This window comes from Anolis sagrei, chromosome 5 (genome assembly GCF_037176765.1).
Source record: "Anolis sagrei isolate rAnoSag1 chromosome 5, rAnoSag1.mat, whole genome shotgun sequence".
Classification (NCBI taxonomy): Eukaryota; Metazoa; Chordata; class Lepidosauria; order Squamata; family Dactyloidae; genus Anolis; species Anolis sagrei.
The window spans coordinates 142,965,391-142,991,637 of NC_090025.1; the positions used below are offsets into that span (position 1 = coordinate 142,965,391).

General features: G+C 38.4%; 1 protein-coding gene across 3 annotated transcripts; it reads right to left on the reverse strand.

Moving 5' to 3' along the window:
- Positions 1 to 2,592: 2,592 nt before the first annotated feature.
- MDM1 (Mdm1 nuclear protein) lies at positions 2,593 to 24,935 on the reverse strand. 3 transcript variants are annotated; one of them, XM_060777490.2, is made up of 16 exons: positions 24,801 to 24,935; positions 22,535 to 22,611; positions 22,031 to 22,145; positions 21,323 to 21,681; positions 20,026 to 20,160; positions 18,683 to 18,862; positions 18,450 to 18,571; positions 17,262 to 17,361; positions 14,935 to 14,973; positions 14,391 to 14,566; positions 13,468 to 13,749; positions 11,323 to 11,459; positions 11,084 to 11,214; positions 9,062 to 9,314; positions 7,578 to 7,646; positions 2,593 to 4,274 (listed from the first exon to the last, which is right to left on the reverse strand). In XM_060777490.2, the coding sequence occupies exons 2-16, from the start codon at positions 22,538 to 22,540 to the stop codon at positions 4,159 to 4,161; spliced, it is 2,220 nt and encodes a 739-aa protein (XP_060633473.2). In that variant the 5' UTR covers positions 22,541 to 22,611; positions 24,801 to 24,935; the 3' UTR covers positions 2,593 to 4,158. The 3 variants fall into 3 exon arrangements, with proteins under 3 accessions (XP_060633473.2, XP_060633471.2, XP_060633474.2); XM_060777488.2 differs by lacking the exon at positions 22,535 to 22,611; XM_060777491.2 differs by lacking the exons at positions 14,935 to 14,973; positions 22,535 to 22,611.
- Positions 24,936 to 26,247: the final 1,312 nt, after the last annotated feature.

Here is a 26,247-nt window from a genome sequence, read left to right on the forward strand (position 1 = left end):
AAATCAAATGTAACTATACGGCATTATATCTATCACTTAAAAATTAGGGGAGAATTTTAATATTTTCTTCACTGAGCATCAACTACAGTTAAGAGACTGAACACAAAATGCCCAGCCAGTTTTTAAGCATAGATTTTAAATTTGTGTCCTTTGTTTAATCTCTGGTTTGTGTATTTTAACAACTATTTTATAGAAATACATTTATTTGCATGTATTTGCAGTATTTTTACAATGTGTATGGGTTTTAATTATTCTGTAACCTGCTTCGAGGAGAGGTGAGTAAAAAACAAAATTATTATTACTATTATTTGATACACAACAAGATTAGTACACAGCAAACAAGATCACTATGCTGGTTTTTGTATTCAATCACAGGCTGGACACTTTCCAAGTGTCTAGGACTGTGTGATGTATTGGCGAATAATGTGTGCAGATCCTAGTAGAGTGGGGTTTTGCAGGTGACAGACAGTAATTTTGTCAGCGTCGACTGTTTTTAAGTGCAGGCCAAGGTCTTTAGGCACAGCACCCAGTGTGCCAAACACCACTGGGACCACCTTTACTGGCATGTGCCAGAGTCTTTGCAGTTCTATCTTTAAATCTTCATATCGTGTTAGCTTTTCCAGTTGCTTCTTGTCAATTCTGCTGCAACATCGAGAATTCATACTTTGGTTTTTTCCCCACAATCGTGAGATCAGAAGTATTGTGCTCCAAAACTTTGTCAGCCTGAATTTGGATGTCCCAGAATAGTCTGACTGTTCATTTTGTGTAATCTTTTCAGGCTTGTGATCCCACTAGTGTTTTTTTGTTTTGTTTTGTTTTGGTATGCAGATGGTATTTGTGGCACAAGTTCCAGTGGATCATTGTTATTATTATTATTATTATTATTATTATTATTATTATTAGAAACACAACAAGATTAGTACACAGCAAACAAAATCACTATGCTGGTTGTTGTATTGGATCACACGTTGGACACTTATTTTATTTATTTATTTACTGTATTTGTATACCGCCCTTCTCAGCCAATTGGCGACCCAAGTGTCTAGGACTGTGTGATGTATCAACGAATAATGTGTGCAGATCCCAGTAGGGTGGCCTTTTGCAGCTGGCAGATGGTAATTTTGTCAGCGTCAATTGTGTTCAAGTGCAGGCCAAGGTCTTTAGGCATTGCATCCAGTGTGCTGATCACCACTGGGACCACCTTTACTGGCTTGTGTCATTCCTCTTCTTCTTCTTCTTCTTCTTCTTATTGTTATTATTATTATTATTATTAAAATAGCACAAAAATTTGAATAAATTATCCTATGGAAATTTGCTGAATTGGTCAAAAGTCAATATGTTACATTCATTCATTTTGAACAATTTGCAATTCATTTTGAAGAAATGTTCTGTATACATTTGTATCATTGACTAAAGGCTTCAAACAAAATGCCATTCTAAGGAGGTTCGCTTTAAAAATCTTGTAAACAAGGCGAGTCCACATTGTAATCTTATTCATAAGGACAAATTATTTTGTCAAAAGCATACATTCTCTAATATGAAAAGACAAAATAAAATAGGAAAATGACACATATGTAGACCCTGGAAAATCACAAAATAGGAACTGGGTTGCTTTAAAATGAAAAATTCCCATATGAGCTGGACAGAATTATGGCCAATTTTTCAGTTCATGATATAAACTTAGAGAAAGAAGGAGAAAAGTAACATTTATTTCCAATTTCAGAAGATATCAGACTTAATGGCTCAGGGATGTTCTTTTTTAAAAACTGATTTTGAAAAAGAATTCCATGTGTTTGAGGTTTTATTTCTGAACTAAAATTAGAGATCTTAACCAGTCTTTGCGATTTCTTATAAAAGTGGTAACCTGCACCTCTTGGATTAATTTAAAGATTGGAATTTCATCTGTACAGTCAGATTTGAACCTTACAATACAGTTCATGGCAATTTAAGTGTATAAAACTATGCCTTTGAATTGTAATATGTCCTAAACAGTTCAGGCCCAGACTATTTGAAAAAGCACATCTCCGCATACAAACCAGCATGAGCACTGTGGTCCACAGAAGGAGCTCTGCTCTCGGTCCCATCCCTGTTAAAAGCACGGTTGATGGGAATGAGAGGGGGGGGCTTCTCTGTGGCCACTCCCCGCCTCTGGAACTTCTTCCCTAAAGAACTGAAAATGGCTATCTCTCCTCTTCTTTAGAAGGCTCTTAAAAGACCCATATGTGTAATCTAGCCTGTGGAGAGGAGGATTGGCATCCCTTACATACATCCTCGCCTAACACTGGATACTTCCTTAGCCTGCTGACACAATATATTATATTATGCTTTTAATGTATATTGTTTTAATTGGTTTGTCTTCTTGTATTTATTATGTTTATTTAGCTTAACCCTTGGCTTCAGCTATTTATAAGTTATACTGAGTTTATTTTAATTCATGTTTTGCCTTGATTGTTGTTTATCTGTTTTTGGTCACTCAATGTTTGCCATTTTTGTTATTTCTGCAAAGCACCCTGAGACCCTTCAGGGAGAGAGGGCAGGTTACAAATAAAGTCTTATTATTACTAATTATAATACACAATGGGAGAACGCAGATTCAAGTATGTACTGAAATGCAGGGAAGAACAAGGATTTATTGTATACCAAAATACAACTTTTTTATCGAAACACAAATACAAAACTAAATTTTTATACATCTCTTTTTTAAAACAATTAATAAAAATTCTATCACTCCATACAAACTACACTTACTTAATGAAATGCTTTGGATAATCAGTGGGGGAAAATAATACATTTCTAAATATCCCTCATGCAAAAATGCAAACACATTTGCACATTAAGATGTCCGCAGTTATACTTCAGTCCTTTAGTCTTAAAAAGTGATTTGTGTGTGATGACGGTAATAATACTTAACAAATCTTATCAGTAGTGATATTTTTATGAACCCTAACAGTGATCATATGTGCAAAACACAATAGTTACACTAGACAGAAACAGAATGCTTTAAAAACAGCAAACTAGATTGCCAAGAGCTTATCATTCTATGAAATAGGAAGAAAAATTAAACATATGGTTCAGAGGCTTCACGTCCAAAGTTCTTTAGATATCCAGGCCAGTAGTTTGATGGAATGTTATTTAACTTGGATACCGTGATACTAATGGATGGAGAGGACTGGGCAATACAAAAGAAAACATGGTCTTTTCATAATGAAAACTCAACGCATCTCAAAGAGAGATCCATGGGATCTACATCAAAACTATTGTTATCAGAAGCTGAACAACTAAACTGGAGTAAAAAAAAATGAGGTCCGTCTATGAAGTGCCAGTGAAAAAATAACTTGGTAGACCTGAGAAAGTGCCAAGGTTGTGCTGGGCCAGAACAAAACACTCTAATTATTCCATCATAAGGAATGCAGAAGGGTCCAGTGAAAGTCCTGAGTGGAGCAGATTGGTAATTACTAAGTGGATAGCATGGCAACAAGGCTGCCTCACTCTGATTTCGGATTACTCTTGCTTGGTGTGATATAGGATAAAATGAGCCCATAGTACCGTAATATTACTGTTATACTGTCATTTTAAAAGTTTCAATCAGTTTAAAAAAAAAAAACCCTGTATGTTGAATATGGAATGAAAAATTGTTTATAAGTAAAAAACATTGTTATAATGGCTTTTGCAACTTTTTGAGGTAGAGTTCAATTTCAAGAACGATTGGTGTGTGCACTCTCACAGTTTGTCCAATGTCAAGGGACTACTAAACAACTATAACTTTTTATAATTAAATTCCTTTGCAAAACTGAGAATCATTTTCAAAATTTGTATTCAAACAAGCACAGGTTGAGTATACCTTATCCAAAAATCCAAAATGCTCCAAAATCCAAAATTGTCCACATAGATGGCCATTCAAGGCATCTTTGTTTTCTGATGGCTCTATATATACAAACTTTGTTTCATGAAAAAAATTATTAAAATATTGTGTATAAAGTGTATATGAAACAAATGAAATCTTGTATTTAGACTTGGGTCCCATCTCCACAATACCTCATTATGTATATAAGATTCCAAAATCCAAAAAATAAAATAAAACAAATCCAAAACACTTCTGGTCCCAAGCAAGGGATACTCAACCTGTATAAAATACTTGACAAAGACAGCAAAACAGAATCACATTTTGCCCCAAAAGTTCTCTTTCCTCCTCTGAGCTCGTTCTAAAACCTGAGATGCAAGAGAACTAGACGCAGCGGATCGAGCAGACAGCTGAGACAAACGGTCATCATCATCTGTAAAAGTTTAAAAAAAACAACTCCATGAGCTGCATTACTAGTAATACAAAATATAAACGAAAGATAATTTGAGATGCAGTAATGTGTAATATTTTCTACACTGGAAATTTAGTTAAGACAGAACAAGGATGCTGAAGCTAGAATTTAAAGAACATTTTCAAGGGATTCACTATATTCATGAGGCACGTGTTTCCAGTCACTTTCTGGGCTGTATGTCACAATGTACTTTAATAACAATTTATAAACACAGAAATTGAAAAGTGGAAGAATATTTATTCTAGAAAGAGAATAACAAGCACTATGATATTGCAAGGAACATTTTCCTTAAGAAGGGATGGACCTGCAGGGAATTCTGAATGGCAAAAACTGCTGGCACATGGAGTGCAGCTAACTACAGCAGGAATCCAGAGAGGTATACTTTGGTTAATAGTTTAAAGAATATACAGTGCATTTGGAATAAAAATGACAAGCTTGCCCGGGGGGGGGGGGGGGCAGATATGCACCCAGAGAGATGTCAAGGCTCACCACTGAAATCTCAAACAGGAAAAGGATGTATTTTAAGCTGGCATCATTTGGTGAAAACTCAGAACCTTTTTCTCCCTCGTTGCCCGCAACGTTTTCCCTACTTTAGTAATATAGCAATCGTATATTTAATATCCTGCTTTTCTCCCAATGTGAAACCCAAAGTGACTCAAAACATGAACTATCACATATTACAGTTAAAACAATGGATAATACATTTTTTCAAAAATTGAAACCATCAATAGTTATGATATGATTATAATAATAATGACTGATCTCTGGTTTCAAGAAGTAGGACGAGACTGAAGAAATTGGAATTTCAAATCATTTCTGTAACCATGGCTTTACTAAGAAATTTGCACTGCCCACACACTATACAGCAGGTATGAGCAAACTTTAGCCCTCCAGGTGTTTTGGACTGTTGTGGGAGTTGATGTCCAAAACACCTGGAGGATGGAAGTTTGCCTATGAGGGATATAAACAATGCCTTCAAGTTGTCTTGGGGACTCTCACTCATTGCCAGGAATCAGAGATGGTTTGGCCAGTTTTTTTTAATTCATTTATAGAATCTGGATCAATGCAGGTTCAAATAAACACATCTGTATCTGGAAGCTAACCAGGTTCAACCCTGGTTAGTACTTGAATGGGAGAGTTTCACTGACTACCAGGTACTGTAGGCTAAGTTTCAGAGAAATGATTTGGCAAAATTACCTGTGAAGAAAACCCTAAGAAATTAATGGGGTCACCATGCCTCTTATACAACCTGATCTGTTTCACAAGTTTGCAATAATTGCTACGTGGTCACTATTTTTGTACACACTTGCACTGACTTGGAAAAGATTGCTCAACTTTCCCCTTCTCAGTCTACGCCATAGTAGTCCTGGGAGCCTAATTGTTGAATTTAATAGCAATGTTTACATGCAATTCACATAATTCCACACTGTTAAAATGCACAAATTTTGACCATATTTGAGGAGCAGGTTATTCAAGCCCAAGGCTCTCTAATGTATTCACATAACACCAAACCCATGGTTTAGAACAGGGATGACTGCACTGGTGCCTCTAAAAACCACTGGGAGCTGCATGAATGGTCAGAGTCAGCAGAGAATGGGAACAGTGGTGAATGAGACCAGAGTATTGATGCCCTCAGGGACCACTGAGCTGAATTTAAGGTTTCCTTCTGCCACAGAACGCACTCACAAGGATTACTGGCCCACAGGGAACATTCTGGGATTTGTGGAAAGAATAAGACGAAAGCCTCTCTACTTAACCAGTAATCTTGCCTGTACTAGGCTTGGAGTTGTGTTTGGTTAAAGTTCCAATCATGAATTCTAAATTCCACTTCTGCTTACAACTGTACCAGTACCGTTTTTTTCCTTTGTGTCAGGAGCAACTTGAGAAACTGCAAGCTGCTTCTGATGTGAAAGAATTAGCTGTCTGCAAGGACATTATCCAGAGGACGCCTGAATGTTTTACCATCCTGTGGGAGGCTTCTCTCATGTCCCCGCATGAGAAGCTGGAGCTGGCAGATGGGAGTTCATCCCATTCCCACCAGTACAATGACCTTATCCATACTTCCCAACTAGTGACTGATCAAGCTGGAGAAAACAGGAAGGAGGCACCTCAGGTCACATGCAGAATGGCTGAGGGCCGTGTGTGATCTACAGACAACATTGGCCCTCTGTGATGTAGCTAGCTTTATACTCAAACACAGCTAAAGGAAAGAAACACCAAATCTAAGCTTTAATCATCTACAATTTTCGACTTTCATGGTATCTCACAGTAACATATAAGGCTAATATTTAGACCATGACTTTTTGTTCTTTCTAAACCTATGGCAGAAAACAACTTTGGATCTTACTTCTTTTTTATTATTTGAAATTCATTTTTCTGCATCCATCCCTCCACACCAAACAATCTGTCCACATTCTGTCTTCCCATATATCATATTGAATATAACTACGTAAACATAACCATTTAAAGGGAATAGAATAATAAGGCATAAAACCAAGAAATTGTGAGTCTGAGATTCATAGAACTGGACCAGTGTCTGTTTTTTCATTTTTAGCAGAGTTTGTGTATGTATGTCTATGTAGGAGTTTGTTTTGTTGGTGTTTGTTTCTTATCCCACCTGAACATTAGGAAGAAGTTCCTGACCATAAGAGCTGTTCAACAGTGGAGCTCTCTGCTTCAGAGTGTGGTGGGATGCCTTCTTTGGGGGCTTTTAAACAGATGCTGGATGGCCATCTGTCAGGAGTACTTTGATTGTGCTTTTCCTGTATAATAGGGGGTTATACTGGATGGCCCTTGTGGTCTCTTCCAACTCTAGGATTCAATTACGGTATTCTAAATGCATATATCTGTCAAATCTTTACAAGATACTATGCAATCCTTTGGTTTTAACTAGCAAATACATAAGGGAAGTATTCTCAAAATATTAGTACAATATGTTTTTGTTAGCATGATTAGGTATAATGTGTTCATTTTTACAACTGCTTTTGAATATCCCACTGAGAGACAGTGAAATATGAAATATTACTACTATCCAAATTGCATCTGAAGCAAATCATTTAATCTCAACACACTAGAGAAGAAATCCACTTAAAATCCAGTTTCCGCCTCCTGCAGAATTCTGAAGCTTGTAGTTTAGGAAGGAGCATTTAACAGCCTCACTAAACTACAAACCCCAGAATTCTGCAGGAGCAGCAACCGGATTTTAAGTGGATTCTTTTCTCCAGTGTGATGAAGTGGTAAGACTGGAAAACAGGGGGAAAATACCTTCATTGTGATAGTTTCTCTCCTGAAGTGGCAATTGCAACCAGCTCCTTTTTGGGCTTGCAACATTTCCTAAAAGAAACAACATAGACAAGAGTCATTTAACTAGTCCACAAAAACAATCTAGGCTTTTAACTTTGAATTCACAGAGGACTAAAGTCAATTGTTGGTCCTAATTGGAATATACCCCCTTTTTTTTCTTTTTTTTTTCTTTTTTTCTTTTTTTTGGTCGTGTCAGGAGCGACCTAAGAAACTGCAAGTCGCTTCTGGTGTGAGAGAATTGGCCGTCTGCAAAGACGTTGCCCAGGGGACGCCCGGATGATTTGATGTTTTATCATCCTTATGGGAGGCTTTTTTCATTTCCCTGCATGAGGAGCTGGAGCTGATAGAGGGAGCTCATCTGCCTCTCCCCAGATTCAAACCTGCAACCTGTCGGTCTTCAGTCCTGCCGGTACAGGGGTTTAACCCACTGCGCCACCAGGGGCTCCTTTTTAATATACCCTTTGAATCAATAGGAACTCTACAAAAGTTTCACTGATTGATTGATTGATTGTCTTCTAGTTGACACATCTTGATTAAGGGCAGAATAGCCAACATACTAATTTACAGCCATTATCCAGAAAGCACTCTCCCTAGATCAGGGGTGTCAAACTAATTTTCATCGAGGGCCACATCAACTTTATGTTTGCCTTCAAAGGGCCATTAAATCCATAAACAGAGAATCCATGTATATGGAGGGCCAATTTTTTATATATATCGTGGTTGGTGCTCTTTTAGTTTTTATCCAATTTGGGTCCTCAGTTGTTACGGAAGGACAACTCCCATCTTTTTTATTATCTGCCATGCAGACTGGGGATAATGGGAATTGCAACTCAATAGCACTTGTGGCTCCGAAGTTGGGGAAAAGTTAAAGGACATTGTAAAGTAAGACATCCCATCCCCAATTAAAACCCCACTCTCCTGACTAAACAGAACAAATTGCAGCCTTCCAGATATTACTTTATCACAACTCCCATCAATTCTAGTCATGATGTCTAATGAGGAATACAGTTGTAGTCCAACATCTGGAGGGTCACAAAAAATTGCACAGAGGGCCAGATTCAACCCATGGGCCTTGCATTTAACATATGTGCCCTAGATGAACTTCTTTCATTATCTCAATATTTATATAGGCTACATGAATACACAAATTATATATATTATTTTGAGCCAAACCATCTATAAAAAAACCTGTCAATTGTATACTGAAGAACAATTTAGTTATAGATTCAGAATTTATTACTCCCTTTTTATCTTAAAAAGCAAAGCTTTTTATCTTTTTTGGGGTTTTGGTTAATTTTGATCCATATTGTGGAATTAAAGAGATATTATATTGTCCGTTCATAGTAAAAACAAAACACTCATTTGTTACCCAGAAGAGCAAAAGTGATTTTAAACATGTATACATTTTTTTAAAAAAAAATGAAGGTGGTATAGAGCAAACCAACCATTATGTTGAAATTCTGGGTCCCTGAGAGTTCCTTGAATGCGGCGTGATGGGCTCCAATACGACAAAACAGGGTCCCTGGCTGATTTGGCACCAGGGACAACAGGCACCTGCTCCGAACACGATACATTTGAAGAGACTCTTGCGCTAGAAGCCTTTTGCTTGGGCCACGGGTATTTCTCCACAGGCAAATGATCCACAGTTTTCAGCCCAGCAGCAGGTAAATGACTTGGTGTTACAGCTTCACTTCTGTCCTGCGAATGTCAAGCGGAAAAGGAGCTGCCAGTCTGTACAGTATGATTCTAAGTAGTGCGAATGTTATTGAATACTCTGTTCCCTCCCAAAACACTCTATAGGTCCTTTGCAGAGGACAGAATATCACATCACAATTATGGCTTCTACTCATGACTACCTCCAAACTAGCTTTTCAAATGTAAAAAGGGAAACAATTAATTGTATCACTGGTCAACACACATTTTGATGCCTCAAATATTAGACCAATTTCTGGGTATATCTGACCTGCTGATTCCAAAAATAGCACCTGTTTTCCCCTATCAGCTCTACTTTTGAGATGCATCCCATGTACTATTTTTCACTCTACTTGCCAATAATGATGATGATGTCTTTATTTATATCTCGCTTTTTTCCCTCACAGGACCCAAAGCAGCTTACAACATATTTAAATCATGTAAACAACAATCCAAATACATCGATAATAAGTATAAAACATCATAAAATAACAATTTAAAACAACAATAATACAAGGTTCTTGAGGGTTTTTTCGGGCTATAGGGCCATGTTCTAGAGGCATTTCTCCTGACGTTTCGCCTGCATCTATGGCAAGCATCCTCAGAGATAGTGAGGATGCTTGCCATAGATGCAGGCGAAACGTCAGAAGAAATGCCTCTAGAACATGGCCCTATAGCCCGAAAAAACCCACAAGAACCTAGTGATTCCAGCCATGAAAGCCTTCGACAATACATTGAACAATAATACACATTCACACTCTTGTGGCATCATGTCAGATCATACTGCACTTTATTTCAAGTGAAAATCATGATAACCATATTGAAGAAACTAGAGCTGATGTGGTCTATCCAATGCTTTTTCTGAAACACTGTCCCAATCAACACCAGAAACAGGCATAAAAACCAAGACACCAAAAAAAATTATTTGCTTTTCTTTCCCCTTGACTTGGGGCTCATAAATGATTATCTAACACACACAATACTATCGATCTACTCTGAAGCAACTCATGGCAATTGGTTTCTTGATAACTCCACAAAACCTGCAAGTGATTCTGTATAATGCAAGACAAAAACATATATGGTTATTCTGAAACTTATGTGTATTAGGCTTGTGCATTTCAGCTGAACCTCGATTCGTTTCTACTGGCCGGATTCCTGAAGACCACCCCCCCCCCCCATATTTGTTTTTGCGTGCCTACCAAAAAAAGCAGGTAGCCAGATAGCCTTTTTCAGTATCCAACTTACTGACAGCAGTGGGGAACTTATGAGGCTCCCCTTTCCATTCCTGGGGACCCTTTCCTTTTTTCCCCTTCAAGGAAGCCTTAGTTTCAGCAACAAGGTTAAGGAAACACCCTATCTGGCCCATTATTTTTAAAAATCTTTATTTTTTTTCTTTATATTTTGTATATTTCTATAAACTTCTGGTTAGCAATGTATCCAATACAGATATGAGAATGCAGATTTCTTATTCACGTGTACACAATTTCTTTACCATTCCACTATATGGTACACCAAATTCTATAGTACAAGAGTTAGAAAACTACTCTAGAGAACATTATTATAGCCATCCATGATTTCTCAAGAGTTACTACTGTGCCATTTGCTATTTGATAAAATTATAATTTCTTCCAGACCATAATTTTATGACATTATATCTCACTTACACATTGCAGTAGAAAATTATCTATTTTCATGCTGTAAATTTAAAAATACAGAAGTTTAAAATAATTTGAATTTTGAAAATTTGAAGTTCTCTGCACTATGTTCTCTCTTACCATGTTAGATTTTCTTTTTATGTCTTCCCTTGAAGTCTGACTATTTGCCAAGATCTTCTCTGGAGATCCTTTTCTCATTTGCTTAGTGGATGAAGGCCTCACTTTTGGAGGAGATACTAAAACTGCACCTCCTAAATGAGAATATAACACATAATCTGTTTAGGCTAAATTTCCAAGTCGTAATCATTTTTTTGTTCTTTTTTTGAGATTTATTTTGAAATAAATTGAAATAAATTTACCAGTAGCTGGTGTTGTCAGGTCAAGATGTGTTCTTTGGGCTCCACCAAGTGCTTTCAGCTCTGGAGTAGAAAGTCTGCCTCTACAGGGGGCTGAAGAACAGTCTGCTCTATTAACACTTGGAGAATTTACATTTTCTCTGAAAAAATATGACACAACATACAAAAATATACACTGTTTAAAAAGTACCCTATAATGAACCATAATTATCAATTATTAATCATCCTGACAACTTAACTACACCTCCACAATATATTAACAACTGCCCCACAGTAAGAAGTTGAACGTCACAAAATACTTCTGAAAATGTTATCAAGCAATATAGAATTGTGATGTTTTTGTTTTCAAAACTGTTGTGTGGGGACTATTTTGGAATTTTAATATTTATTTATTTATTTATTTAGCAATTTTGTATACCGATCTTCTCCCCTCCATCGGGGGACTCGGGCCAGTTTCCAACAATAATATCACAAAACAATCATTAAAAACATCATATAACATATTCACATTAAAATGTTAAAACAGCAAAATGCAATCACATAATAACAATGGTCAGTCGTCTTAATAAATTCGTTGTTCGTCATTCGTCATCATCCAACCAAACACAGAAATAATAGAATTTTAAGAGACAGAATCAGTTTTCATATTCCAACTAAACTATTAAAACTGTCATTCAGCAATTTTTATGAACCCTACAAACTTGAAAATGGTTTTCTCTCCTTTACCATTACAACCCAATGACATAGGGCCAATTGTATATGTTTGTAATGTAAGAGTTCAGCCTCCAATAATATTGGTTATCTTTCATATCTCCTGTTCCTGTTTTATTTATTTATTTATGGTATTTGTATACTGCCTTTCTCAGCCCGAAGGCGACTCAAGGCGGTTTTATTCAAAATATTTCCTATCGTAGTATTATCATTCATTTGTGTGTGCCATTTAGTATATGGAATCAAAGCTAGTGCCAACTCCTCCTCCTCATGCAACACAATGAATTCAATATTAAATATGTTTTGAAGCATTTCACCAGGCACATCTCAAAACCCTATCTCATTATTTTTATAGTTCAAAAACTTATTACCATTTCAGAGATCTTACATGGAAAGTGGTTTTTAGCCAAGCTTATAAGTGTAAAAACTTCGGAAAAGTCAAACATACATTTATTTCAGTAATGGTACACAACAGGAAGACTATTCATTCTGCAGGCTAAAGCAGAATGATACTGCAGGCTAAACCAAGCTATTAGACTAGACACACTGAACCAGTAGATCTCACATAAAAACTGATTTACTGATTTTGATGGGTTTCCTTTAGCTGACAAAAAAAGCTGGATTTACGCCCATATTCATTCAAATACCATACAGTGCTGGTTCTTGTGAAAAGATCAAAACACAGCATAACCTTACACTGGTGTTAGGTAATGTGATGTTTTATGACATTTTTACAATGCAACTTTCATAACTGCTTAATCCTTCACTGAGTGTGATCGAACCTGCAGTGGAAAACAATCAGAGGGCTGTGGACTGCCTATTCTGACACTACATTTTAAATTAACATTCTGTTCATAGTTTACTACATGTATTTGTATTCTAATCCTTGCACTATGTATTTTAATTTACTGCGTTTTGGGATAGTGTGCTTTAATGTATGCATTTTATGGTTCTAACTGTGTTGTACCCCACCTAGAGCCATGGGAAGAGTTGGGTAACAAATAAAATTATATCGTGATTGTTATTACTGTTGTTATTATTATTACATGAACAAGCATTATGCCCACGCATTACGCCTCCCCACACCAATCACTGGCACATTTTGTTTGACTAGCAACAGACAGCTACTTGTTCATGACTGCATCCAGATCAAGAGCTGTAGTTTACATATGCCTGAAGAATTGGGGTTGGAAAGTAGAGGCAACTGGCAGTTTCTGAATGAATATATCTGTCTGAAATTTCTCTTGTGGCTAATTAGTAATATACAGTTCTACCTTTATGTGACATATTAAGCTTCAACTTCACTCATGCCAATTGATTATATTTCTCCGTTACGCAGCGGAACCCGCATTGTCCTACTTAATAGACATTGCACATAATATCTGTAACTTTATGGCTGCGTGGGTTAGAAAAGAAAAAGACTTTTTATATATTTACCCCTTGTGATTATTTCCGGTTGAGTTTTTATCTGGTACTTTAATGTCTTCCGATTCCTGCTTGTTTTCTTTTTCTTCATCGTTTTCTTCTCCTCCTAACACTGGTGTCTGATGTTCAAGTTGTTCGCCATCGTCTGGTTCACCCCAAACTAGACGGCGCTTGACTGGAAGAGTGGCCGCATCTGACATGCCTAATTTCCCAGTGCCATTCTCCTGGAACTCTGCAGACGACTCCGGTTGTGGCATGAACTTGGGACCTGGAGAAAGCTTTTTCTCAGGGACCCTTCATAAAGAGAAAGCAAAAATACTGCATTAAGTACCATTATTTTAATATATCCAGAAGAATAGCGTCCAACTCTGTCAATACTTACAACCACCCTGTTGCGTCAACTCCACTGGCTGCCAGTCTACTACTGGCTGCCACTGGCTGCCAGTGGAAGTGCTGGCTTTAGCCTATAAATCCCTAAATGATTCCAGTCCAGCTTACCTATCCAAACGCATCTCAAACTTTATAAACAGAGGGCCAGGTCACAGTCCCTCAAACTGTTGGAGGGCCGGATTATAATGTGAAAAAAAACATGAATGAATTCCTATGTACACTGCATATATCTTATTTGTAATGTAAAAAACACTTAAAACAATACAATAATTAAAATGAAGAACAATTTTAACAAATATAAACTTCTTAGTATTTCAATGGGAAGTGTGGGCCTGCTTTTGGCTGATGAGATAGGATTGTTGTTGTTTTGTGCTTTCAAATCATTTCAGACTTAGGTTGACCCTGAGCGAGGGCCGGGTAAATGACCTTGGAGGGCTGTATCCGACCCCCAGGCCTTAGTATGAGGACCCCTGAACTAGAACAATAAATGTTTCACTTCTAGAACCATCAGGCTGCACCTTTGTTCCTTCCATACAGATCCTTACCCTGCAAGATCTAGAGCTCTGACATTGTTGCTAATGACATCTTCTGCACTAGAATTGGAGGACAGATCCCAAAGCCTGTTGTTCTCTGATAAAATCTGATTCAAGTGATCTCTGGAGAAATGAGTTCCTCGTACTCTTTGCCTGTATGCCTCTGCTTTTTCGCGAAGTTCTTTCACCTGCGTATGAAAGTTTCACAGAGTTTTCACAGAGTTTTCATCCCTTTTCACCGATAATATTTACAAAATATTAGTCAGCAGCCACAATTAAAAGTGCAAAGCAGTGTGTCACAATGAATGCATGACCAGTCACAGCACTAATACTATGAAGGCATGGGAAAATCAAGTACAAATAACATTTTTTACTATTTTTTTAAAGCAAGCATGCATTTTGAACACTTATTACAAAGCACAGCTGCAAATGAATTATTCAAGGAGCACAAAAAAGACAGTAGCTATGCATCTGCTTAGCACTACATTGCATTTCTTTTTGAAGGCTCAGAAATTCTGTAATTGCTCCAAATAGGAAGAATTGAGATGTGACCAACCTCCATATACCACATGGTATTTAGAGTGTTTTGAGACTCCTAAGGAGAGGACACAGAAATAAACAATATTTACTTTTTTATTAATAATGTTACTAAACTTGATTAAACCAGAGCATAAAATAATCACATTCATTCCATTGGAATTCTGCTGCTATCTTATCTCCTAGAGATCGCACTACAAAAACATAATTTATTCTCCTTTAGGTTTTTTCTAAGTCCCCTTAATCAACACTCTTACTTCAATACATGGGGACATCTGAAGAATAATGTTCTTCCATGCACATTTTGTATACAGCAGGCAAAAATTAAACTACCAATTCTCAGTTTTTATAGAATGATAATAATGTTCATAGGACTAGCCTCTGGACTACTGAAAGCTATGTACTATTGTTAGTAAACAATTTAAAATTATTTACAAATTAAATTATTTAAAAAAACATGTTTTCCTCATAATCAATATAGAGACACAATGGATTTTACCTATAGCTAATACCATATTTTGATATCATAAACTATTTCACAACGCCTATGAATTTTGAATCCAAGTACAAATGACAGGCATATTCATCAACCTTAATCAGTGGTTCCCAACCTGTGGTCCATGAACCACCAGTGGTCCCCAAGAACTAAAATATGATCCGCAGCCTCACCATTACAACACCATTGCAACGAGAGCTACTGGTCTCGCGAAAACCTCTTATAATGTCAAAGCAACGGGGATGTTGGGAGGGAAGAGGCTGACTGCCCACGAAAGGAGCAACAACAAACCTAAAATGATAAAGGGTCTGGAGAACAAGCCCTATGAGGAGCGGCTTAAGGAGATGGGCATGTTTAGTCTGAAGAAGAGAAGGCTGAGAGGGGATATAATAGCCATGTATAAATATGTGAGAGGAAGCCACAGGGAGGAGGGAGCAAGCTTGTTTTCTGCTTCCCTGAAGACTAGGACGCGGAACAATAGCTTCAAACTACAAGAGAGGAGATTCCATCTGAACATGAGGAAGAACTTCCTGACTGTGAGAGCTGTTCAGCAGTGGAACTCTCTGCCCCGGAGTGTGGTGGAGGCTCCTTCTTTGGAAGCTTTTAAACAGAGGCTGGATGGCCATCTATCAGGGGTGATTTGAATGCAATATTCCTGCTTCTTGGCAGGGGTTTGGACTGGATGGCCCATGAGGTCTCTTCCAACTCTTTGATTCTATGATTCTATGATCCTGACTGCTGCTTCTCCTACTCTTCCCTCCCCCTAAGCGGAGCCGTTCCATGTAGTGCCTGGAAGTGGGGGTGGCTTGGTGTCTTCATTTTTAGGTCTGTTCCTGAGGTTATTTGGGGTGCTGATTCACCCACATCTGCAGGAGTCTACTGTTTACTATGCAGCTGTGGACAAGTCTATACAGGGACCACCAAATGCAGCATTGCCCAAACATGAATCAAGGAACATGAAAGGCACTGCAGGCTAATTCAACCAGAGAAGTCAGCCATAGCAGAACACCTGATGAACCAACCTGGACACAGCATATTATTTGAGAACACAGAAATGCTGGACCACTCTAACAACCACCATGTCAGACTATGCAGAGCAGCCATTGAAATCCACAAACATGTGGACAATTTCAACAGAAAGGAGGAAAGCACGAAAATGAACAAAATCTGGCTAAAATTAGGACAGTAAATAAAGAACAACACTCTGAAAACAAGAGAATTCTAGACATGAAACAATCAGGGCCAGCTAACACCTTCCAACAAAGTATTCCCCCAGGCAGGAATCAGCCAGATCTTGAAGCTGCAAGGCTTTGCAATGCTAATCAAAGTGCTTAATTGCAACATTCACACTTGCCTCCAACAGACAAGAGTTCTTTCTCCCACCCTGGAGATTCAATAGATATATAAACCTCCCTTGATTCATTTCCAACAGACCTCACAACCTCTGAGGATGCCTGCCATAGATGTAGGTGAAACATCAGGAGAGAATGCTTCTGGTACATGGCTATACAGCCTGGAAAACTCGCAGCAACCCAATGATTCCGGTCATGAAAGCGCATTGATTAAAGAATGTTTACAAATTTCCTTGTTCTCAAAAAAGTTGAGATACTCCATTAAAAATACACCACTATTATACATTATGAGATTTTAGCTCTATGAAATTCAAAAGTATGCAACAAAGGCACTTTGGTAAAGGATGCTGAAGCAAATATTTTAGCAATGATAGGCTGAATCACCTTTGACAAGCACAAGAATGAAGAGTGCAATTCCAAGAAAGATAACAAAGAAAGTGAGTATAACTTTAGAACTTTCAAATAAGTATTGCTGGAAGCAATTAAAAACTTACTCACCTGGTCAGGCATATTTTTCCTGATACGTATCCAAGCTCCATTTTTATACAAGTATTTTGACGGAGACAAGAAATTTGATCTGTATTCTGTGTTCAGTTTTCTAGGAAAAGAAAGATGGTTGAGGAGCGAGACAAATACTGCTTTGCCATTACCCTAGATTTCTTTCATCAGTGCTTTGGCCGTCAATCACATCCTAAATAATTTTTCTAATCATGTAAGATATACATTCAAGCAAAATGGTGGGGAAAACATAGCGAAAGAGAAAAAGTGTGTATACATTATGAATAGGAAATAACCTCTTTTTGAAAAAAAAGACAGATCTCAACCCCAACAAGGTCACATCATCCAGTCTGTAAGCCCCTTCAACGAATGCAGGCCTTGAATTCAAGCCACAGAACAAACAAGTAATCAGTACTTTCTGAGATGTACTCACCTTTATTAAAGTACTTTATTATTCCAAATACAAAACTAGCAATATTTAATGTATTGTTGAAGGCTTTCATGGCCAGAATCACTGGGTTGTTGTAGGTTATTTTTCAGGCTATATGGCCATGTTCTAGAGACATTCTCTCCTAATGTTTCGCCTGCATCTATGGCAAATATCCTCAGAGGTAGTGAGGACGCTTGCCATAGATGCAGGCGAAACGTCAGGAGAGAATGTCTCTAGAACATGGTCATATAGCCTGAAAAAACCTACAACAACCTAGCAATATTTAGTTCATGTTTACTGTACAACGTAATTCAGGATTCCCCCAGGCAGTAGGAAGCCAGACCTTGAAACTGCGGGGCCATTAAATGCTAATCAAGGTGGCCAGTTGAAACATTCATACCTACCTTGAACAGAAAAGAGTTCTTTCTCCCACCCTGGACATTCCACAGATATATAAACCCCATTTTCCTATTTTTCATCAGACCTCACAACCTCTGAGGATGCTTGCCATAGATGAAGGCGAAACGTCAGGGGAGAATGCTTCTGAAACATGACCATACAGCCCAGAAAACTCACTACAACCAGTGATTCTAGCCATGAAAGCCTTCGACCATACATTTTTCCAAACTCAGTTTTATCCCAAGTAAGTATAACTAAGGTACAAATGACCTTCAGCAATGGGCATAAATTTATATATACAATTTCAAAACAAGGTAATGACTGAATGCAACATGAATTCTAAAATATACTGAAATTACCTAAAGCTTCTGTGTAAACAGAGAGGCTTGTGTTTTTGCTTCGGCTGTTTTGGCTTTGTTTCTGATTTGCTTTGCTTTGATGGCTCTTCTGTGGCCTTTGAAAATGCTTCTGTCTTCTCACACTGAGATAAAATGACAGTAAGCCCTTATTAGTTTTTTCCAACTAACCACATTTCAATTAGATATTGATCTTCACCAAAGTAAACAAACCTTTAAGCGCAATGCAATGATACCTTTTCTCCAGAGGAGGCTTCTACAGGTTGGGAGGCAGGACGTTCCCTCTCTTCCAAAGAGTCTTGCTGCTTGTCTTCTTTTGCAGGTGATGAAGCTTTGAAACTCCTTTCATATTCAGTTTCAGGAATAGTGACAGGAATTTTAAAGGGAGGAATGGAAGGACTTGCACTGTGAATAAACTTAAATTTGGAAAATGTACATATTAATATAGTGGTTTTTAAATTAAGTCTTCCACTGAAATCAGTGAGGTTTAATGCTTAAGTCTGTTATGTAGCTCGCAACAGTGTCCACTGCTTTTAAAAAACACAGATAATATCGGACTGATGCAATAGAGCAAATATGAGCCATGTTCCATAACTATAAATTCTACCTCTTTGGATTACAAGTTGTAAAAAACTTGAACAGAACAATAAAGTATTTATTTGACAATTACCAGTATAACATTATATGCCAGACTGATAAGTGGCAAATAGAGGGAGAAAACTTGGAGGCAGTGACAGACTTTGTATTTCTAGGCACCAAGATTATTGCAGACGCAGACTGCAGCCAGGAAATCAGAAGACACTTAATTCTTGGGAGGAGAGCAATGACCAGTCTTCATAAAATAGTGAAGAGTAGAGAGATCACCCTGGCAACGAAGATCTGTATAGTCAAAGCAGTGGTATTACCCATGATAACCTATGAATGCGAGAGCAGGGCCATAAGGAAGGCTGAGCGAAGGACAACAGATGCTTTTTTTGAACTGTCATGTTGGAGGAAAATTCTGAGAGTGCCAGGAAATAATGCCTGGCTGCTCACTGGAGAGATGGAGGGAAAGATGAAGTACTTTGGCCACATAATGAGAAGACTGGGAAGCTTGGAGAAGATAATGATGTTGGGGAAAGTGAAAGGAAAAAAGAAGAGGGGCCGACCAAGGGCAAGATGGATGGATGGATGGTATCCTTGAAGTGACTGGCTTGACCTTGAAGGAGCTGGGGATGGTGATGGCCAACAGGGAGCTCTGGCATGGGCTGGTCCATAAGGTCACAAACAGTTGAAAGTGACTGAACGAATAAACAACAACAAAGTATAACATTTTGTTTATTCTAACATTTGTATCAATTGTGCAGTTATTACACCTCCACTAGACACATTTAGTTCCTTCCTAGAAAAGCAATACAAGATTGCAATTGTACAGATATTCCTACTCAAACGTATAGAGAAAAGGTTCACTGAACACAATCAAGATTATTTTTACATAAACATGTATGGGATAAGCTTCTTCTTTAAACAAGCATGCATAGGAAAAATTCTTTTCTTTTTTTAAAAAATAGGAACTATTTTTGGTTCTCCTGAAGGTTACCTTGTCTGCTGCAAGTATTGGAGACAACTTTTGAGGAGTTTTCCAAACAAACTGCCGCTGATACTCAGAACTTCTGGGGAAGCTACATGACCTTGGAATATCCAATCCTGCTTTCTTCTGCAGAACTCTGTGGAGCTTTCAACGGATATTGATAACAAATTCATGAGCATGTTGCATCTTATCATATACCGGTGACTTAATAATAGATTAAAGGCTTAATATTATCAAAAACACTTTTTTGTAGCCTGTTAATGAAAGTAACAGCTAATGGTAGTCTAGCTCCATTGCAGAAAGAGGGCCAAATGACTCCCATGGCCTTCAAAATCAAAGCTCCCTTAATGCATTATAATACAGATAGTAAAAACACTTTCACTAATATTATAAGATCTGGGGTTGTTTTTTGTTTTTGTTTATTGAAATAGCAACCTTCTACAAGCCTCCTATACTAGTTTTTTATTATGTATTTAATTGAGATTACTTACTATATTGTATGTATTTATTCAGTATGCAATTTTCCCTTAACTCTATGTTGTTTGAGGTTGTGGAAGAGATTACAGACCATGTGAGCAGATCTGGGACTATTCAGACTGAGACTCCAAATTGAAAGTCAGAGTTTGCATCAGAAGCAGTACAGTTTAGAAATAGGTAGTGTCAGTATGCTGCAGTGTGTTGCCAGTCTTTATTGAGTCAATGTTCAGTAATGTATTAGACTGAAGAGACTGTTAGTCTGTATAAAACAGAGATTGAAACAGAATGCTTTAGAGAACTGTTTAAACTCTCAAGCAATAAGAAATGTACCTGTATGATGAATACACGAAGTTTGTAAGTATATCAACTATGCTACTTTTAATGAAAACTACCTATTTTTGAGAGCACGGTTTAAAACCAATATATTTTATGGGAGATTAGATGTTTTGGGGCAACTGGAATAACACTTCTGAAGATCTGCCGTATGTTTTGTGCATGGGTTCCCAGCCGTTCAGAGAGATATCTAGGTAAATCAGTCTAACAACTGAGAAATCTAATTTGCCTTGCATGAATACTAGTGGATATTTACCACTAAGGAGAACATTCACTCAAGCGAGTATTGAACTCTTCTCAGGAGGATCATACTTTACAAAAAGGTTGTGATTATTCCAAAGAGGGTGAATGCCAATTAATCTCCAAAAGGGTCACACTTCCAAAATGCTATGGAGTTTTCTGGTTTTCCAAAAGGTTATGGTCTATAAAAGGTCACACCTTTCCAAAAGATTTTATCTGGATCATCAAAATCAAAATCATTTTAGGAATGTCTTACCCCTTTATTAAGTTTTTCTAAATCTTTTTTGGCAGGCGTTATTGTCCTTTGTTCTTTCACTGGAGTTATGGGTGGTGACTTCTTGCTTTTTTCAAGAGCTACTGCTAATTCAGATCTAGAACCAGCAGAATTGGAATGCACTTTTTCAGGCATTCTGGGTGCATCAGGTGTTTTTATTTTTTCCTGAGTTGTATCATCTCCACTCTCACTGGTCTGTGTCTCCAGTGACAGGTGAAGTTCAGGTTCTGCTGTATCTTTCTCCGAATCATTTCCCCCATTCCACTCAAAGGATCTTGAAACCTGTGTATTATAATAAGGCACTCTTCTTTTGGAAATAAACTTTGGTTCTCTTGAGATTCCTGTAAAATATAAAATTTTAGGTCAGTGTTTCCTGAAAATTCTGTATGGGTCTCTAACTCTCATGGCTTTCTGTTCTTTCTCTGCAGTTGATAAGTACATCTTTAAAAAGAATGAGAAAAGGGAAACTTCATACAAGAAATTCTCATCTTATTTAGGAAACACAGCTAAGAATAATCTACCAATATACTTAGAAATGTCTAGAAACACATACATTAAGGCTCAATATTAACAAATACAGAAAACTAACAGGTGAGAGGAAACAATATGGAATTACAGTAATAACAATAACTGTTTTCTTTTAAAAAAAAGAATACAGAGACAGAGAAAAATATAACTAATTTGGCTTACCAAATTCATCTGACCGAAGTCCAGCCCACTGGCATTTTTCTTCAAGTATAGGGCTACAAGGCTTAGATTGATCTGGTTTTCTCCATTTGAAATTTCTCTTGTATTCACTAAGTCCCTAGAACAAGACAAAAACAGGCCATGGAGATTGGTGCCACATTCCAACACAGCTCCCACAGAACCTAACTTTACAATATAAAGATTATAAAACAATTATTTCAGGGTTCAGAGCAGATATTTATTTTGTTTGTGAGTTGTAAATAGTCCTAAAGAAACGGGCAGGAACAATCATTTTTTTGAAAAAATAAAATGTTTTCAGGATACTGAGTTGTTGAATGTCTTCTAGTCATTTCTGACCTATGGCAAACCTATGATAGGAAGTAGTGAGATTTGTTGGAAAATAGGCAAAATGGGGTTTATATGGGGTTTTATATATCTGTGGCATATCCGGGGTGGGAGGAGGAACTCTGTCTGTTTGAGGCAGGTGTAAATATTGCAATTGTTCACCTTCATTAGCACTGAATAGCCTTGCAACTTCAAAGCTAGGCTGCTTCCTGCCTGGGGGAATCCCTTGGTGGGGATACCTGCCATAGATGTAGGTGAAACATCAGTAGTGAATGCTTCTGGAACATGGCCATACAGCCCAGAACACTCACAGCAACCCAGCGAATCCAGCCATGAAAGCCTTCGACAACACCATGAGAGGATTTCCTTGGCAGATTTTGATCAAAAGATATTTGCCTTCCTCTAAGAGTGTATCTACATTGTAGTTTATTTATTTATTTATTTATGACATTTATATGCCGCCCTTCTCATCCCGAAGGGGACTCAGAGCGGCTTACTAGTAACAAGTAAATACAATATATTATATTATTACCATAGGTAAAGGTAAAGGTAGTCCCCTGACATTAAGTCCAGTCATGTCTGACTCTGGGGTGTGGTGCTCATCTCCATTTCTAAGCCGAAGAGCCAGCGTTGTCCGTAGACACCTCCAAGGTCATGTGGCCGGCATGACTACATGGAGCACCGTTATTACCATATCACAATATTAATATTATATATTACATTGTACTATAACATTGTACTGTAATATCCTTAGTAATATTACATTTAATATAAAATATATAACTTTATATATATATAAAGTTTGACACCACTTTAACTGCCATAGCTCAATGGTATGGGAGTTGTAGTTATACACAGTCTTCTCTGCCTAAGAATGCTAAACTACAACTCCTAGAATTCCATGGCACTGAACCACAGCAATAAAAGCGTTGTCAAATTGCATTAATTCTGTGGTGGAAATTCACCCTGGGGTGGCAGGTGGGGGAATAAGGATTGTATAAGATCATCCAATAGGTTTCATGGTTAAGCAGGGAACAGGTATGGAACTTTTTGTTTTATCATGTCAGAAACGACTTACAAACATACCGCAAGTTGCTTCTGGTGTGAGAGAATTCGCTGTCTACAGAGACATTGCCTAGGGGGAACCCGGATGTATTATCTGGGAAGCTTCTCTCATGTTCTTCTTCTTTGATATTGTTGTTTTTAAATTGTTTTAAAATTGTTTTAGATTGTTTTTAAATTGTGTTAGATTTTAACCTATTCTTGTAAGCCGCTCCGAGCCCCAGGGAGTGGCGGCATATAAGTTTGAATAATAAATAAATAAATAAATAAATAAATGTTCCTGTAAGCTAGAGCTGACAGACGAGAGCTCACCCAACCTCACAGATTTGAACTGGCAGCCTTCAGGTCAGAAACTCCACCGGCACAAAGATGCTGTTTTGCTTCAGCCCAAAAGCAAACATTAGCACAATAAATGGCACAACCTCTGAGGATGCTTGCCATAGATGCAGGCAAAACTTCAGGAGAGAATGCTTCTAGAACATGGCTATATAGCCCGAAAAACCCTGAACAACCCAGTATATATATATACAGGTATAGAGCTGGGGACTGGTAATCTCAGGGGTCCACAAACCTGTTAAACAGAGGGCCAGGTCACAGTCCAGTTGGAGGGCCGGATTATAATTTGAAAAAAACATGAATGAATTCCTATCTTATTTGTAGTGCAAAAATACTTTACAACAGTACAATAGGCCCAACTAATGTACTGTATCTCATACTATAACATACTATAAACTCTGTTTGACTTGATATTAATATCAAAGTAGAGTTCAAATCATATAATGTGGATAATCTGGATTATATAGCAGTGTAGAAGGGGCCTGCACTGCCATATAATGATTGTATGACATTGTAGATCCAGCTCCAGAGTTGTTATTAAAAATAGGCCCAACTAATGTACTATATCTCATACTATAACATACCATAAACTGTGTTTTGACTTGATTTTAATATCTGAGTAGTTAACAGCAAATAATGACAAATCTAACTTAATGTAGAACAGCTTTGCTATATTACTCTGAGAGTCAAAGCTGCAAGATAATCCTTGCCAAAACCAGCTTTGCCAGCACCCAAATCCATAAACCTTCCCAATTTCCTATTCTGGCTGATGCTACAGGATGCCCACGCACTGATTGACAGCTTCAAAGGAAAACAGGGCGGACGTGCTACAATACCATTCATTCTGGGGCTCTGTGCCACTAGCGTAGAATGGTATCCCCCCTTCCCCCCCCCCGCATTACACAATGGGCGCTTCCTATCAAACTGATTCAGCCACCGCGGGCGGTACCAAATTGCTCCAAGCGGGGGGGGTGTCAATGCGGAGGGGGCTCCTGCTGGGGAAAGACGATGGCAAGCGGCCTTATCTCACCTTCCAGCGCACAGGCATGACTCCCCACCTGGCTAGACTAGGCAGCGAGCTACTTCTGAGCCGTTACGGAGGGGGGGGTGATATTAAGAAGCGGGGGACGCGACGCTGCTATCAACACTCCGGTTCCCTTGACGAAATCACCCCCCCCCCCCCAAACTCCGCCCAAAACTTGGCGGGCGGACAGGCTTCGACGTCTCTCATGCGCCTGCGCAAAGCAGCCAGCCAATCGGAAACAGTGAACCGCTTTGCCTTCCTCCGCCTCTCTCTTTGAGGCTTTGCTCTCCAAGGAGGAGGGAGGGGCGCCTGGCTGTTCCACTCATTATTCTCCCCTCCCGCCGGTCTATTCGCAGCTAATCAAGTTACCTGCAACAAAGCAGGCGTTCGCCTTGTATACTGTACTAGCTGTACTCGCCGCGAGTTGCTGTGGCCAACCTTCCCTCCCACTTACTCTCCTTTCTTTCTCTCCTCCCTTCCCTCCCTCTTTCCTTCCTTCCCGCCTTTTCTTTCCCCTTTTCTTTCTTCCTTCTCTATCTGTTTCTTTTCTCACTTCCTTTGCTCTTTGGTTCCATTCTTCCTTGTCTCTTTCCTTCCCTCCCTCTTTCTCTCTTTCCTTCCTTCTCTCTTTCCTTCTCTCTTTCACTTTTTTATTTCCTTCTCTCCTTCCTTCCTTCTCTATCCTTCTTTCTTTCCTTCTTTCTCTCCTTACCTCCTTTCCCTCTTTCTCTCCCTCCTTCTCTCCTTCCTTCTCTAACCTTTCCCTCCTTACCTCCTTCTTTCCCTTCTACTTTCTCTCGTCTTTCCCTCTTTCTCTCCCTCCTTCTCTCCTTCCTTCCTTCCTTCCTTCCTTCCTTCCTTCACTAGCCTTCTTTCCCTTCTTTCTCTCCTTCCCCCCTTTTTCCCTTCTTTCCCTCCTCTCCCTCCATCTCTCCTTCCTTCCTTCCTTCTCTAACCTTCTTTCTCTCCTTCCTTCCTTCTCTACCCTTCTTTCTTTCCTTCTTTCTCTCCTTACCTCCTTCTTTCCCTTCTTCTTTCCCTCTTTCTCTCCCTCCTTTCCTTCCTTCCTTCTCTACCCTTCTTTTTTTCCTTCTCTCCTTCCCACTGTCTTTCTCTCCCTCCTTCTCTCTCTCCTTCCTTCCTTCCTTCCTTCCTTCCTTCCTTCCTTCTCTATCCTTCTTTCCTTCCTTCTCTCCTTCCCTCCTTCTTTCCCTACTTCTCTCCCTCCTTCTTTCCTTCCTTCCTTCTCCCTTTCTGTGTATGTGTTTTGTGTGTATGCATATGTGTGTGTATATGTGTTTGTGTATATATATGTGGTTTTGCGCATGCGTTGTAATGTTGGTTTTTTGCTTTTTAAGTCCCTTCTGTGTTTTTCAGTGTTTTTATGAGTGATAGTCATGGTTACTCGTTGGCCTGCTAGGTGTCTTGGTGTCAATTTGGTGTCAATTCATCC

Excerpts from the sequence above, each read along its gene's own strand:
- MDM1 (XM_060777488.2), bottom strand. Across the intron at positions 20,161-21,322 it reads TAGAAAAACTTAATAAAGGG|CTCCACAGAGTTCTGCAGAA; the intron begins GTAAGACATTCC and ends ATCCGTTGAAAG. Across the intron at positions 18,572-18,682 it reads AAGCCTCCTCTGGAGAAAAG|TGTGAGAAGACAGAAGCATT; the intron begins GTATCATTGCAT and ends ATTTTATCTCAG.